The 17,102-nt window shown below is 37.4% G+C and overlaps 1 protein-coding gene across 9 annotated transcripts in view; it reads left to right on the forward strand.

The window, feature by feature from the left end:
- Positions 1–17,102, forward strand: part of TMEM156 (transmembrane protein 156) — a 38,199-nt gene that overhangs the window by 9,222 nt on the left and 11,875 nt on the right. For 7 of the 9 annotated variants that reach the window (XR_010381613.1, XR_010381612.1, XR_010381611.1 and 4 more), the window contains exons 2-5: positions 6,423–6,692; positions 9,402–9,662; positions 11,472–11,591; positions 13,580–13,663. Coding sequence is in view for 6 of the 9 variants with exons in the window: in XM_064487421.1 (XP_064343491.1) it covers positions 6,423–6,692; positions 9,402–9,662; positions 11,472–11,591; positions 13,580–13,663 (735 nt within the window). In the remaining 3 variants the exon portion in view is untranslated. Of the gene's footprint in view, positions 1–6,422; positions 6,693–7,506; positions 7,545–9,401; positions 9,663–11,471; positions 11,592–13,579; positions 13,664–17,102 lie in introns of those variants that run through there. The other 2 variants (XM_064487427.1, XM_064487440.1) reach the window with 2 other exon arrangements.

The raw sequence follows: 17,102 nt of genomic DNA on the forward strand, positions 1-17,102 counted from the left end.
GGGCTGCATTCTTTTCAGAGGTTCTGGGAAAGAATCCATTTTCTTGTCTTTTCCAGCTCCTGGAAGCAGCCTGCTTTCCTTGACTTGCTGCTTCCTTCCATCTTTGAAGCGAGCAATAGCTTGTCAAGTGTTTCTTGCATCTTACCACTCTGGCACAGTTATTATTGCATTATGCCCACCCAGATAATCCAGAATAATTTCCCTATTTTAAGAACAGTTTATCAGCAATTTTAATTCCATCTTTTGCCTTAGTTTCTCTTTGTCATGTAATGTATCATGTAATGTATGTTATGTAATGTATCATATTGACAGGTTCTGGGAATTAGCATGTGGACATCTTTGGGAGGTCATTATTCTGCCTACTAAAACTGAATAATCAAGAAATGAGAAGGCACAAGTAACTAACATAAGGAATGAAAAAGGGACATAGAAATTAAAAATGTAAGGAGATGATTATGCTTATTATTTAAATCAATAAATTTGAAACATAAGGACACACTTGTAGAAAAATGTATCTTACCAAAACTTACTTAGGAAGAAATGGAAACTCAAGAATCGAACAGCAATAAAAGAAACTGAGCCAATGATTTGATTTTCCCTGAAAAAACGCTAAGTTCAGATGATATTACATATAAATTGTGCCAAATTTTCAAGAAATGTTTTGAACAGATAAATGTGATTTTATAATAAACCTTTTCAGAAAATAGGAAAAGGGGAATCTTTTCCATTTTATTTTTTTAAGGCTAGTATATCTTAGTATCCAAACCCAAAAAAGACAGTCCAAAAAAGGAAAAATTTACAAGCCAATCTCATTTATAAACATAAATAAAAAGCCTTTTAAACAAAACATTAAGAATCTGGTTGCAGCAATGTATTAAAAATGATCAAAATGAAATTTATTCCTGGAGTGCAAGATTGAGGTAGCGTTAGACAATCTATTGATGTAATTCACTGTATTAACTGATTCAAGAAGAAAGACCATATAATCATCTCAATAGTTGTTGAAAGAGCATTCAGTTATATTCAACCATCTTTATAATTAAAAACTCTTAGCAAACTAACAATAGAAGAGAACTTCCTTAAATCGAAACAGGGTATCTAAAAACAGTGATACAAAATATCACTCTCAGTGATAAAATCGTATTTCTTCTTAAGATCAGAAGCAAGCAAGGATGCCCACTCTCAGCACTTTTATTCTTCATGAACTGGAATCCTAGTCAGTGCAAAAAGACAAGCAAAAGAAGTGAAAGGTATAAGGACTGAAAAGAAAAGCAAGAAAAAAGGTATCATTATTTATGGTCAATATGTATATCTGCATAGAAAGCTCAAAAGAATTACAGGGAAAAAATTAAAATTAATAAGGATGATTACAGAGTGGTAAAAAATAAAATTGATATTCAAGAGTCAATTGTATTTCCATATACCTCTAACAAATAGAAAACATACTTCTTAAAAGATAGTACTGGCAATAGCAACAAAAAATAAGGTACCTAGGAGGAAATCTAACAGAAGTTGTATGGGACCATAATGGTGAAAGTTTGGAAACTTTGTTAAAAGATATCAAAGAAGACCTATATAAACAGAGAGCTAGAAAGGGAGAAAGGAGTGAAAGGAGAAACTCAGTATCATCTTTCTTCTCCAGTTGTTTTACAGCTTCAGGTGAGAACCACAACTGGGTTCGTCACCAAACTTAATAAGATGATTAAGTTTGGTGACGAACACAGTCTTATATACATGGATACTTGATATATGACAAAGGTGTCATTATATATAGTGAGGAAAAGATAAACTACTTAATAATTGCTAGTACAATTGATTAGTACATGTGGGAAAAGTTAATTTGGCTTTCTGCATCATGCTGTACATAATTCCAGATAGATTAAGAACTTAAATGTAAAAGGCAATTTTTTTTAAACTTTTAGAAGAAAATGTGGGTGAGGGTCTTTTTGAATTTAAAGGAGAAAGGTTTCTTAAGACAAATTGTAAAGAAAACGATGGATACATTCAATACGTTCAAATTAAGAGTTTCCTTTAACTGAAAGATCATAAAGAAAATGAATAGGCAAGGTACAAACTGTGAGAAGATAGCTTAATAAAAAATGTAAAGTTCTTACAATTTCAAATAGAAAATTTAAAGAAATCCTGAACATTAGTAAGAAAAACAAAACTATCTAACAGAAAAATGAAAAAATAGAAAAAGTAGGGAAAACTAGGAGAATGCATTTTTAAACCATGATGAGATTCTATTTAACATTCACCGAATTGTCAAACTTGAAAATCATTGGTGAACATATGTGTCAATGGGAACCTTTGTACACTGCAGGTGGGTGTATAAATTGGTACAACTGCTTCGTATAATGATTTGGCATTTTCTAGTAAAATCAAAGATGTGCATATTGAATACCCAGCAATTTCATTCAGTGTGTATGCTAGAGAAACTTCTGTATTTGTGTACCAGGAGACACATTCATGAATATTCATAGTAGTTTTATTCAAAAGTAAGCTTTATTGAGGTATAATTTACATACAATAAAATGCTACTGCTTTTAAGTATAAAGTTCAAGGTTTGACAAATGTTAACAGCGATGTAACTACCGGCACGATCAACATATAAAACTTGCCAGTACCTCGCAAATGTCCCCCTTTCTCCTTTGCAGAAGAACCAGCTATCAGTATAGTTTTCCATTTCTTAGGATTTCATATAAATGGAACCACATAGTATGTAGTCACTTGTGCCTGGCTGCTTTCTCTTGACATAATGCATTTGAAATTCATCCCATGTCGTTATTTGTAACAGCAGTTTCCTCATTTTTGTTGTTGAGTGGTGCTCCATTATATGAATATGTCAGGAATTGTTTGTTTATTCACTAATTGTTGGACTTTTGGGTTGTTTCCAGTTCTTGGCTATGATAAATTTTAAAACTGCCATGAAAATTCCTGTACAGGTATTTGTGTGGACATATCTTTTTTACTTCTTTTTTGTAAAATCCTAGGAGTAGAATTGTTGGGTCATATGCTAGATATATATTTAACTTAAAGAAAATTAAAATGTTTCCTAGAGTGGTTGTACTATTTTATATTTCTACCAACAATGTGTAAGAGTAGAGTTCATAGCAATAATATCCAGAACAACAAAAATAGAAACATCCTAAATTTTTACTGTCAGAAGAATAAATAAATTGTGGTATATTCATTCAAAAGAAGACCATAAATAATTAACTACAGCTATATGCAGCGACACTAATAAGCAAAAAAGCAAGTCATAGATTAATACATACAATATAGTCCATAAATGTATGCATTATATTAATGAAATAATGCTATTTAGGAATATATACATTTTGTGACGACTCTGAGGATTGATAAACACAAAATTCACGGTAGTGTTCAACCTCTGGGAAAGAAGGAGTGTGCAGGGCTGGAGAGGGTTAAGGCGTTCCAAAGATGTTGCTAATATTCTGCTTCTTCAGCTGTGTGTAGATACATGGGTGTGTGTTTATTTGTTTACTCTTTAACAGGCACAATATATTTTATATATGCTTATATATGATATATGTTTACAATAAAAGGTAAAAAGAAAATAAAGATAGTAAATGTTTATTTAGCCTCACTCTTTGCTTTTCTTTAAAAAGAAGAGATAATTGACATGGGCATTTGTCCTATATGGTAACTTATTTTCCTAATTCTATTTAGTAGTCTGTATACTTTGAGAGACTGCAGTCTTGGTGCTGGAGTGACTCTGGAATGCATTTCTATCTCTGGGAGGGAAAATTTAGATGTCTGACTCTTGGCAATATTAATGGCAGTAGTGAAATTCATAAATCCTTATTTATGAAGATGAGACTGTAGCCCACCTGATAACAAAAGTGACTGAGCAGAAGTCATTTATTTCTTAAAATTATATCCAGGGAAGGATGTGTCCTCTATTTCTTTCCTAATTGAATTATTTAAAATTAAGGTTTAAAAACCATCATAAAGTGCCCTTATAGCCAAATATGAAGGATATATCATCAATTCTAGAAAGCCCGGTTTGTCACTTACTGGATAAGAGGACAGCAATCTGGACAGTAAAGATTTCTCTATCTCCCTTCTAGGTCACATCATAGCAATATAAATTCAAGAGGTTGAAAATTTCGTAAGATGAAAAATGCTAGTGAGGAAAATGGAAAGATGGCAAGAAATAAGTTTTTCATGTGTTTTAGTAATATCAAAAGCTATAGATTATAGTTTCATCAGATGGTGCATTCCTATCTTCTTCTTGGGACATTATCATTGAAGACATTCTTTTAAAAAATTAGTTACAACTTGATTACAACTTTGTTTACAAATATATTGAGACATTAAAAAAATGTATATTTGTATAAAATACAATCTCCACATCCCAGAACCTTTATAGCAACTCAGGGATAAAATGTGTTTATAGATGGAAATCACATGTGAATTATTACAGAAGCAATTTCAAGTGTAGAGGGCTGGCAAATGAGCCTTTAATTTATAAAAATAATAAAAATATAATCACCAGCAATAAAACACTTATGGAATTACTATCAAAGTACAAATTCCAGTAGTAAAAAAAGTGCCTTAATATCAATCAGTAGCTTGATTTTCTTTTAAGTTTGAATCAAGATGTATGAGTAGGATGGGAAGAGATAAATTGGGAGTTCAGGATTTGAAAATACTAACTACTATATAAAATAGATAAACAACAAGTTTCTACTGTATAGCACAGGGAACTATATTCAATATCTTGTAGTAACTTATAATGAAAAAGAATATGAAAGGGAATATATATATGTTCATGTATCACTGAAACATTATGCTGTACACCAGAAACTGACACAACATTGTAAACTGACTACATTTCAAAAAAAAAAAAAGATGTGTAAGTAGGAATAATTGTTCTTAAAAATCAAGTAGTTCTTTCATTGTGCTCCACATTATTTAGAAAATTTTAAAAATATATTTTGTCCATATGATTACATGAGAAATACTGAAGAAAGCTACATAAAGGTGGAACTGAGTTTGTCAGTAATTTTTCTCATCCTAGTAAATGACTGTAAGACTGAGACTGTCTGAGAGAGAGGTTACCTGTTCCTAAGTTCATCACTACTGCTACAAAGGGATTCCCAACTTTTATGTAGTGAGCTTTAATTACTTGTGTGGATTAAATCGTAGATAATTCTATCTTAAATAAAGGATGAATTTTTGATTTTTACTTTGGAATATGGGTTTGCATTTTAATAATACACATTTGAACAATTTTCAAAAGGGTTTGCATCTGTACTGCACCACTTGATGCTACCACAACCCCACGAGGTTAGCAGGATCTAGCTGTTATCTCTATTTTGCTAGTGAAAAAATGAGATTTGTGGAGACTAAATTGTTCAAGTATCTTGGCTAGTAACAAATTGAGCAATTAAAGTCTTTGTCTTTTGTTTTGAACTCAGTGTGCTTTCTATTATACCATTATTTCCATATTTGATCTTTGGCTTCAGACAAAAATAAACATTATGATGTCATCCTGTTAAGTTTCATCTTTGGAGGTTCAGGTAGGTTGAATAACGGTCACCCAAAGGTGCTAATCCCTGGAACCCATAATGGTTACCTTATAAGGGAAGTGTCTCTACAGATGGATTAAGTTAAGGATCTTGAGATTATCCTGCCTAATCCAGGTGGGATTTAAATCCAATCACAATTGTCATTATAAGAGAGAGGCAGAGGGAGATTTGACACAGACAGCAGAGTAGAAGACAGAGACAGTAGAGACACAGAGGAGATGGCAATGTGACCATGGAAGCAGAGATTGTAGTGATGGGGTCACAAGCCAAGGGATTCCAGCAGCCACCAATAGTTGAAAGAGGGGCAAGGAACAGATTCTTCAGAGGGAGTGTGGTTCTGTGGACATCTAGGTTTCAGACCAGTAAAACTGGCATTGAACTTCTGGCCTTCAGAACTGTAAAAGAATACATTTCTCTTGCTTTAAGTCACTGAGATCGTAGTAGTTTGCTATAGCAGCCCTCAGAAACTAACACAGAGATACTGTGCAAGTTTTCCATTCCCTGTTCAACTCCATGCAATTGGCTTGAACTTCTATTTCAGAACAGATGGATTCAGAGGGACCTAAGGTTTGTTCATTAAAACTTACCCAAAAGAGAGAATGGTTCAAATGCTGGGGTTTCTGAGAACTTCTCAGCGAGTACTTCTCTTCTCTGAAAATTAATAGGGAATGTTGACAAAGTTTGAAAAGAAATATTTAAATGGAGTAGATATTGCTAATTCACATAAAAAGAAAGTTTTGTCACTGATAAACTGAAGTACACTGAATCTGCCTAAGAAACACCGAGAGCTTATTGTGTATTTACTTGAATGCCAAAAACTGAAAATTTTACAGTAAAGAAAGCTTTTTTTTTTTCCTTTTATAGGAAACGTATTGGAGCTATCATGTTTGGAAGTGTGCTTACAACCCAATTTCACCTATTCATTCTCCTCTTTAAATTCTCCTTTCGTGACTTTTCTGCAACCAAGAAGAGAAACTCAGACTATTATGGGAATGTTTCTAAATCACTCCAGCTTTCAAAACATCACCAGGATTTGCCAAGACATCGCAAGTGAATTTAAAATGTGCTCCTTGTGTTTGGCTTGTGAGTCCAAAGGAAACACGGATTTTATGTCTCAGGAACAAACATCAAAAGGTAAATACAAAAGAAGAATGAGAAGAAAATTTATCAAGGATAAATAACCTTATTCTGTTAAAAAAACAAGAAGTATTGACAATATATCCCAACGTTAAGTCCAGTTGCACTGGAGCACTCAGTGGCGTGGTGCTCGCTGAATGACTTGCAGGCTTTGTATATTAACTTGTTCTTGGTTTACTTTGATTTATTGAAAAGAAAATATCTATGCTGAAAATACATCAAAATGCCACTGTAATCCACCTACATTTGATGGGTAAAGGATAGTTTAGCATGCTGTCTTCAAAGGTATTGAAATAAAATTCTAAGTAAACTTGTAGGTTCTCATAGTAAAATCACACTTTGATTCCCCAAGGAGTCATTGAATCCTCGATGCATTTGTACCTATTCTTTGTACCTACTCCTGCCTAACATTCATCCATTATCTATAAATTGTCTTTTTACTTGTTTAATGATCCAGTGAGCTTCTTGATGGCAGGAACTTTGTCTTTGTTCCCTATGACATTTTAAGATCTTAGAATAGTGTCTACATGAGGCATTTGAAAAATACCTGCTTAATGATTGAATGAACAAATAAAAATTTGACTATGTATTTTCTGTAATGTCTAACTGAACCTTGCATTTATTATGAGACAAATATATATTATTTAATTAAATCAAATCAATTTGGATCATTGAGAATTAAAATAATTAATTTACAGTCATAAAATATACTGGTGGCCTCAAGCCCAAGCATCAAATTCATTGCTTATACCTATTTAGTGGGATCACTTCCTATATTATTTCATACTGGCATTTTTTCCCATTCTTTCAGGATGGGAACAAGATTTCTTGGCATTGGCTGTGGATGAAGTAAGATAGATATGTCTTTTTCTGTGTTCTTATTCAAGTAGTGCTGTAACTGTTGTAGGGTCAAATTAATCAGAAAACAATTTGGGAAAATATCTTTATTATGATAGAGAACTAGGAAGTGTTTTAAGAACTGGCAGCTCACAGGTGCTACTTCTCTGCCTCCTTGAAAAGTAAAACATTGATAAGTTATTCCAGTTGCTATGGCTGTCACAATCATCCCAAAACTCAGTGACCTTAACCACAGCAATCCTTCCTTCTTACCTTGCCTCCTTCCCTCCCTCCCCTCTTTCATTCGTTCATTCTTTCCTTCGTTCTTTTGTTCTTTCTTCTTTCTTTCTTTCTTTCTTTCTTTCTTTCTTTCTTTCTTTCTTTCTTTCTTTCTTTCTTTCTTTCTTTCTTTCTTCTCTCTCTCTCTCTCTCTCTCTCTCTTTCTTTCTTTCTTTCTTTCTTTCTTTCTTTCTTCTCTCTTTCTTTCTTTCTTTCTTTCTTTCTTTCTTTCTTTCTTTCTTTCTTTCTTTCTTTCTTTCTTTCTTTCTTTCTTTTTCTTTCTTTCTCTCTTTCTCCCTTTCTTTCTTTCTTTCTCTCTTTCTTTTTCTGTCTCTCTTTCTTTCTCTCTTTCTTTTTCTGTCTCTCTGTCTCTCTCTCCCTCTCTCCCCCCACTCTCTTTCTCCTTCCTTCCTTACCTGTTGGGTCCGGGATTCAGAGTGGGCATAACTGGGCATTTCTGCCTTGAAGCATTTCGTGCTGCGGGAGTCAGACAGTGACGAGCTAAGACAGAAGTGGGGCTGGAGCAGCTAGAGGCAGGTGGACATTTCTCTGTCTTCATGTCATCTCAGAATTTTTCTATGTGGTCTTTCTACTTGGGCTACTTTGGGCTTCCTCACAGCAGGGCAGCCTTAAGTTGTCGAACTGTTACTTAATGGTTCAAGGCTCCAATATTAGTGATGCAAAGATCAAAGTAGAAGTTGCTTCACCTTTTCTGGCCTTATCATATAATGTCATTTCCTCTGCATTTCACTGGTTACAAGCAAGTAACTCCTTCCACCCAGATTCAAGGGGAAAGATATTAGACTCTATCTATTTACGGTGGAGTGGTGAAGTTTTAGGCTAACATGTGTTATAGGTTGAATTATATTGAAGTTCTAACCCCCAGTATCTCAGAATGTGACATTATTTGGAAATAGAGTTGTAGATATAGGCAGTTAAGCTAGGATAAGGTCATTTGGGTGGGCCCTACTTCAGTATGACTGACATCCTTATAAAAAGTGAAAATTCGGATACAGACACACACACACGTAGGGAGAATGCCATGTGAAGATGAAAACAGAGATCAGGATGGTGCTTCTGCAAGACAAGGAACACCAAAGACTGCCAACAAACCATCAGGAGCCAAAGGAGAAGCATGGAGCAGACCCTCCCTCACAGCCCTGGGAAGGAAGCAGCCTTGAAAATCTAGCCTCTAGAACTGTGAGACAATAAATTTCTGCTGTTTAAGATACTCAGTTTATGGCGCTTTGTTATGACAACCCTAGCAAACTAGTGCACTGTGGGGTGGGAAACATTGTTGTGACCATTTTGGAAAATACAGTGTGTCCCACAAGTCATCAGGGAATTGTTTTTTTTCTTTGAGATGCTCCAATTCTATTTCAACCCTACTGTTAGCAGGTTTTCACACTCTTAAAAAATGTAAGCACTTTGTTACTTTTAGTAACTGATACTTTTAGAAGCTGATAACTTCTTGTTCCTTTTTTTTTTTTTTTTTTTGTATAGGAAGGAGGAGATTTAATTTTGAGTTGTATCTGTTTTCTTACTGTGAAGTACTGTTTTGTAAATAGCATTTCCTTAATCTCTTTCTAGTTCTCATCATGAAAGGATCAATGCAAGTGAAGGCAAATGATCTTCACTCACCTTGTCAACGTTTTAACTTCACTGTAATGCCTTCAGTTGACCGCTTGGAGGAATATAACAGCACCTGCAACCTAAAAACCCGCACTAGAAGGTCAGCCACCAAAGAGGAAGACCCCACCAAGGAAACGTCCATAAACCACGCCTGTAGAATTATGGAACACCCAAATAATTGTATTAACATTTCTTTGTACTTAGAAATGGATGTAAAAAGTAAGTTTTAAGGAAATTAAAGGGAAAAAGAGAATCTGATACAGACACAAAATTAAGTAAGGGCTACCACATTAACTTCACTGAAAGTCAAATAGTTGAAGAATTTTACTGATGAGATAACAAGGCTGGAAAGAATGTCAGCCCTTTTAACTGTTTATTTTTCTTTCAAAATGTGCTTTCTGTGGAGCCTAGCTTCCAGGAGGCTTCTGTGGGTTGCGATTTGAGGGGCACTAGAAAGACCCTCTGCTCCAGAATAACTTCTGGGAATGCCTGTCTGCTGTGCTTGAAGTAACACTATCACACTCATGTATTAAAGGGTGAGATTTCTTTTTAAATGTAAATATACATGTACATTGTGATGTGCCCTTAACTTTTGAATTGATTTAACATGTCTTCTTTTACAGCTGAGAAAGATACCTGAATTAAGGAGATTTTTGAGGTACTGCTGTGAAGATAGGTGGGGTATAGGTTAGGCATTTTGGGTCACTGGATGACTCTAAATAAAGGAAAGGCAGGAGTCTGAAAGAGAAAGCTTACGTATTTCTTAACCCTGTTTAAGGTTGATTAGCTTCCTGGTCACTCTATTCTGAATTAACACAATTGATCCCCACTACTAAGCAGGGTGCCCTTCCTTCACCCATAAACCCTACTCTTGAAGAGCATTTTATCATATAACCATTTAATGAGTGCCTGCTGTATGCCAAGCAGTGTGCTAGGCATTGGGGTCACAGAGATAGATGAATGTAAAACAATCAAACAAGTGCAATCACTGTGATAGGAGGTGCTGTCACAGCTGGGGAGGCTGCATGCTGCCATTCCAGTCAACCTGCACTTTCTCCATGCAGCCTCCTCTCTAAATAAATGTTGACTGCCTCTTTAATGAGGCAGGTGACTGAATCTGTCTATGGATTGTGGTGCCTGTGAATGGGATACCCAGACCATGAGTCCCACAAGAGCAGTTATCCAAGGGTTATAAGCAAGTTATATATCCTGCTAAGCTGAATAATTACTAGCTGTGTTTTGCATGCAGGGAAGCAGGTACTTAGGGTGGCTTAGAAAATCTGTAGACAGTTGTGTTTTGGACAGGAAGACAACCTCGTTTAAGTCACTGATTCCTGGGTCTGCTGGCCAGTGTGTCTTTATGGGATCAAAGGAGACCATGTTAAGCTGTTGCTGGATGGTGACTATCCTTCCACATTGCCTGTCATTTGAATGAACAATTTTTTACCTGTATCCTTACTAAATTTAGGCTAGGGTAACTGTATGTTTAACTAATGCATGCACTTGACCTGATCATGGCCATGAGAGCCCCTGTAGAAAGGAGGTCTGATTAATCGTCTACCCTGGCCTCTTCTATGCCTCAATCCAGCCTCTTTCTTTTTCTGTCTTACACTTTCTTCCCCATTCTCATCTTACTGCATCTTTGTTGACTTGAGGGCACATTTTTTGGCTGCTTGACCCAGGGCCAAATTGTTAATCACAAATGGCTTTGATTATGGTACTCTGCTTATTGCAGTCTTGACCTAGTGATTGTGATGATGGTGAAACTAACACCAACATGACCTGTAAGTGAAATTAACCTTAGAATTTTGAAACCAAACAGATCCCTGGATGCCACTTGGTCAAGTTTCTTCCTTAAATACATTAGGAAAGAATTCAGGAGAGCAAGTGACCCTGTAACAGTGATGGTTAGATATTCAACTTTTCAGTTAAGGGCAGAATATATAGTAGAATCCAGCTGCACCACCATATAGCCTCTTATCTGCTGCATTATTTTACTGCATTTTTATAGTACATTTTTCTTTGCAGGTTTTATTTGTTCCATGAAGATCACTTGGTATGTTCTAGTTCTATTAGTTTTTATATTTTTGTTCATCCTTATTATCCACAAAATACTTGAAGGCCACAGGAGAGTGAAGAAGTGGCAAAGTAAGTATTGAGAAATAAATCCATCATTTGGGATAATTCATCTAATGTCAAGGAACTCCTAATCTTATGTATAGATTCCACTTATCTTTTTTTTAAGTTCAATTTACCATTTACTGAGCACCTACTGTGTGTAGGTGGTGATTCTAGGAAGCCCAAGGAACATAAACATAAATAAGACACAGTGCCAGCTCTCAAGGAGCTTGGTGTGTCTTTCTCCTGCCCAGACAAGTGAGTAAGAGGGGAAGAAAGGCTGGGTGAATTGGAAGAAGTTGACGGACTGGAGGTTGAGCAGGAGCTTGGTGGAAGTGAAGGCAGAAGAGAGGCAGAAAAATAGGGAGTGGTGATAAAGAATTTCAGAGTTGGAGATCTTGAGCAGAGTGGTCCTAGGTGATGAGTGTGAGCAGAAGTCAATCTTTGATAAGTGTGGAAGTGACACTTTTTAGATTTTTGACTATGAAGAGCTCAAATGTGTAGTTGGAAATCAGGACAGTAAAAATGATACTCAAAAAGAATTAACAACTAGTATGATATAGGCACCTATCAGAATGGACAGTGACTGTCAACTCCTGGTGTGGCCCTGTGGCATGTACCCATGTGCATACTGGCCCTACTGGTGGGTAAGCATGTAGACATGCCCCTCTGGTGTGTACCTATGGGCAGACTGGCTCCAGTGTTATGTACCAATGCATATACTGGCTCCATGGGCATGTACCCACGCATATACTGGCTGAATGCGAGACCTGATGGACAGTTTATAGTATGAGAGGTTGATCTCTTAAAGACAGTATTAAATGTATCATTATGAGAATAGCCTTTGAAGACAAGTAGACTTGGGTTAGAATTCTAGTACTGTCACTACTAGCAAGTTACCATGTTTGAGTGTCCCTTTTCTCCTTTGTAAAACAATAATAATCATCATTTCCACATAGGGTTGAGGTAAGGATTGAACTAAAGAGATTATATAAGAAATTTATCCCAGTGCCCAGTAGTTTTCAATAAAGGATAGTAGCATTGTGCTGGGTGGGTGCAGTATTTCCCAAGGCTCCTATGTTCTTTACCAGGCGAGGCTGTGTTAGTCCTTTCAGTGGGCAGAACAAATGGTTGCCTCTAGGTTGGAATTAAACTATCATTCATTCTTTTGGCTAAGTCTTTGTTGGAGATCTTTCTGAGAAGTTTCCTATCAAGTCTTATCATTGGTACTTTAGTATATAAGGGTCTAAATGAATTGGTTACTAACATCATCAGCATTGTATATTTGTAGAATAAACATTCTCTGTTTCTGGGTATGTGCTATTACTTTTATTTTATAGATAAAAAACCCCCGAGCCTCAGAGGGATTGTTTTGTCCGAAGTTATACAGCTTATAAAATTTCAGAATTAAGACCCAGGGTCTTTCTCATTTTGAAAATTATATTATTTGAAATAAGTGTGTGTCATTTGCAATTAGTACATAGTTTTGAGTTTTTTTGATCCCTTTATCTATAAATGATTACATATTAGGAGAGATAGAAGCCAGATAGAAAAAAATGTCTAGAAAGAAACCCATAGTGGGGAGTGACATTCAGTTTTTAGGAACATCTACCCAAATGGCAGGCTTAGTGGCTTTCAAAGGCTGACCTTATGAATCCAAGCATATGAAGTAGTGAGAAATATCCTGCCACTTAGGACAGTAAACATTATTAAATATTAAATATACATCAAATATTCTGTATATCATACCTATTATATATAATAATATAAATAATATTGTGCATATAAGAGGAGATGCATCATGGCATTTATAGCAGTGGAGAAGCCACTGGTTTTAGAAAGAACCTATTTATTAATGGAAAATAACTTAATAGGGAAAAGCTCTTAATGTCCTGCTACACCGGGCTCTGGTGTGAATGGCCCATTTTCCTTGGTAATCCTTTGAAACAACATGGGGAATACATGTTAAGAATGTGCAAGCTTATCATCTAAATATTTAATTTCTTTTCTTGGAATAGGTCATAAATACAAATCTACATCTGTTCTCTTAAGAGGAAGTGATTCTGAGAAACTTCGAACCCTGAACGTGCGGGTTATTTCAGGTGAGTTCAGTGACATGCAAAAAAAGCACCGCTCTGGAATCCCAACTCTCCACCCTTTCACTCTAAACAGAGAATCAAATGATCTGAGCTCATTTAAATTAGTCTTGTATCTGGAAGAAAGGAGCTGTGAGCAAATGAAATCTAGTGTAATATGTCTTATTATCAAGGGACAGTTACGATCAAAACTACCTCCTTAAGTAATGGAAAGTTTGCTTAATTGGCAAGAAGAAGTATATGTGAGTAGGCAGAGGGGAGAAAGCAATAAGGAATAAGCCTCAGGTTTATTTTTAAATGAGACAAGATACCATTATTCTTCAGAATTGCAAGAAGTAATTGCAGAGTGGGCACAGCTCTTTGCTAGAGCCTTCACTTAGCCGAGGGTGTCATTGCACAAAGAGAACATCTAATAGCCCCAATTAAAAAGTCCCCTGTCCTCTCTTGAGAACTAGAAATGGAATAAGGGAATCTAATTAGAGCAGCTAAGGGGGCTGTTAGCACAGATGCTGTGGGTCGATCTCCTTCTTCTAATTGTGAAGACTCCTTCTGAATTCAAGTTGTCAAATTGTATTAAAAAGAAAGAGAGGGAGAAGGTGACATGGGCAAATCTCTTCTTCATCGGGGAGAAATAATATCCTTGACTCTGAGAACCGCAGAATTATGACTGATGCCCCACGGCTTCCACGCACAGCCAGTGAGCAGGCTCCTTCGTACTTTATGAGAACTTAGACAAGGAAGCTTCAAGTCTGGTGGGTAAACAGGTTTCAAAAATGAAAGGAAATGGAACAAACCCTGAGCTCCTCACTGCAGCTGCATCTGTGGCCACTTAGAGATTTGCACATCATTTCACTGGCGCCTGTGCTTGGAGACTTTTCTGAGCTATTTAAACCAGGAGGTCCTCAGACCCCTGGCCTGAGGAGAACCTGGGTTGGGTGCACCTAAAAAGCTCAATTAAAAAAAAAATTTAGACTTTCCAATCTCAGCATTAGCATTAAAATGACTAACCTATGGCTAAAAATAAGCATTAGCTAAGTAATTACTTGATACTAGATAAATGTGGGGAAAGTTGATAGAAATTTTGTGTGGTCAGTGAGAGTTTTATTTGGTGAATGAGGTAAGAATCAGAGGGTTGTTTCAAATGGCAAAATCCATTTTTAAAGAGAGAAAAATGGCGCTTCCTCTGCGCTCCCCTCTTGGCCAGTACCCGTGCTGACACGCAGGTCCCAGGCATGCTTTAACCTGGTGCTGCTGGGCTTTTGGTTGCCTTTGGAATTCTCATCTTTTCTCTTTTCAAGTCATAATTTTGAGCACTGCAGCCTCGTCTGAGAAAAAGTCAGTAGCTCCCCGTCCACCCCTGTCAGCGGGGGAGCGGCCGATTTAAAGCCCTAGCAAACCACAAGACTAACCTCTCAGGTTCTATTTACAAGCCTATGATTTTCATTCACCAGAGAAATCTGTCTGGGCCATCCTTTCTGTGTAATAGCTCTCACTAAAAATCCTCTGGCTTTATTACCAGGCATATAATATTAATGTTCAGAGCGGGCCAAGGGGTGATGGCCTTTTTTAAAAACCAAGAGTCTTTTTGAGGCTTGGCATCTTAAAGAGGGGAAGAAGAAGACTTGTTCTTGTTTTATATATATATTCTTTTAACCTAAATGCGTTTTTTCCCCCTCCCATTATAAGTTGCTCTTTCTGAGGGAGAAATGGGAAAGAAATAATATCTCCCTCGAGGGCTGTTTTTAAGGCCTCTTTTTGTAATGATGGATTATAGGCAGGAGTGAGAATGTAAGGGGAAAAAATGTGCCAGTATGGTTCTCTAGAGAAGCATTAACATAAGTGAAAAAAAAATGTAGTTCAAAGAGAGCAGTGACTATGCCCTCTTCAGCAGAGCAGCCTGCTGTCGGCCCCGGCTATACGTTCCAGAATGTCTCTCCAGTTGTTCACGTATCGCAAAGTGAGTATTGTGGCACACATCCACACAGAGATATGGAGAGCCTCACAGCCTCAAAAACGATAAGAGAGAACTAAGGGGAGATTACCAACACCCTGGCGCTGCACGGGGCTGCACGTACTGGGGGCAGAGGAAACATGGAGAGACGGAGACAATACATGAGTCTCATCACTGTAGAGAGCGACGTCATAGCATCCAACCCCAGGCTGTTATGCGTCTCTAGTATTTCCCTCCTTGCTCTGGGAAGCATGATGGCTTCTGTTGCCTGCCTTGGCGTTAATCTATTTTACATCTTATTCATTATCTGCACACAGGTGATGACTCTCTCATTCCTCTTTGGAGCCTTGTCCCGAGCATACTATCTGGCATGTAGTCCACGCATAATAAAAGCTTATTAAATGGCACAAACCCTAAGGGGAAATGCGTATAGAGTAAAAAGAGCAGATGAAGGAGAAATGAATCCTGGGGGTCAGGAAAGGTGAAAACGAACAGAGAGACAAAGCAGTGATCAGAGGGAACATGATTCCACTTCATTAAAGAGCATAAGATGCACTTTACAGAATTGCTAAGGATATCAGAGAATAATGAAAAGCACTGACCATCTTGAAGAAGAGATTTTGAGAACCATGCAAAAGTAGCTTTGAAATGCATCCCTAGAAACAGTCCTTAATGAGCTGACCACACTGAGAGACCAAGGCCAGGGGCAGGAGCAGTGTGCTAAGACCCGAAGCGCTGGATGCAGACAACAGAGACCAGCTTGGCTGACTCGGCAGAAAGGAAATGTATTGGAAAACCGGTAGGTAACCCTTGGCAGCAACAGGAACATTGGGCAGTCTGGGCTTAGAAAAGGAGCAGGAGTCAAGGGAGGCCAGACAGCCAAAAATACAACCAAAGTTGTCCCAGGAGGAAGGTCTGGTGAGAATGCCTCGGCCAGTGTCACCACCGCTGGACACTCCCTCGGAGCTGCCAGAGCTACCCTCTGACCACCTTGCAGCTTTGCCTCACAGTCCAGGATGGCAAACCCCAAGGAGGGGTATCTGGCTGATGGAATACAGGCTGCAGATTGGTTCTCTGGGTACCAGGAAGCAGGGAGAGGGGCTATCTGCTTCTCTGGCTTCTTGTGTACTGGACAGTTCCCCTGAGATGTCCACTTGCTGGACAGCCAATAAATACATACCTACGTATAGGACACTGTGTTCCCAGGATTAGAGCGTCCGCTTACTCCTGCTGCATGGGTCAATTAAGGGAGTCCTTTCATCTCTCCCTTCTATGTCCATCAAAAACGATGAGATCTTTAAAACTTGAAATTCTTCACCTTCAAATATTCAGTCAAAATCTACTGAACACTGACTATGGGCCAGAAATTGTGCTAAGCATTGACAATGCAGTGGCCAGAACACAGCACGGTCCCTGCCTGTGCAGAGCTGACACCACAGTTCAGGAGAGTCTACCCTGGTTCCTTAGGAGAATGTAAACGAATTAAACTATAAA

Source organism: Camelus dromedarius, chromosome 1 (assembly GCF_036321535.1).
Source record: "Camelus dromedarius isolate mCamDro1 chromosome 1, mCamDro1.pat, whole genome shotgun sequence".
Taxonomy (NCBI): domain Eukaryota; kingdom Metazoa; phylum Chordata; class Mammalia; order Artiodactyla; family Camelidae; genus Camelus; species Camelus dromedarius.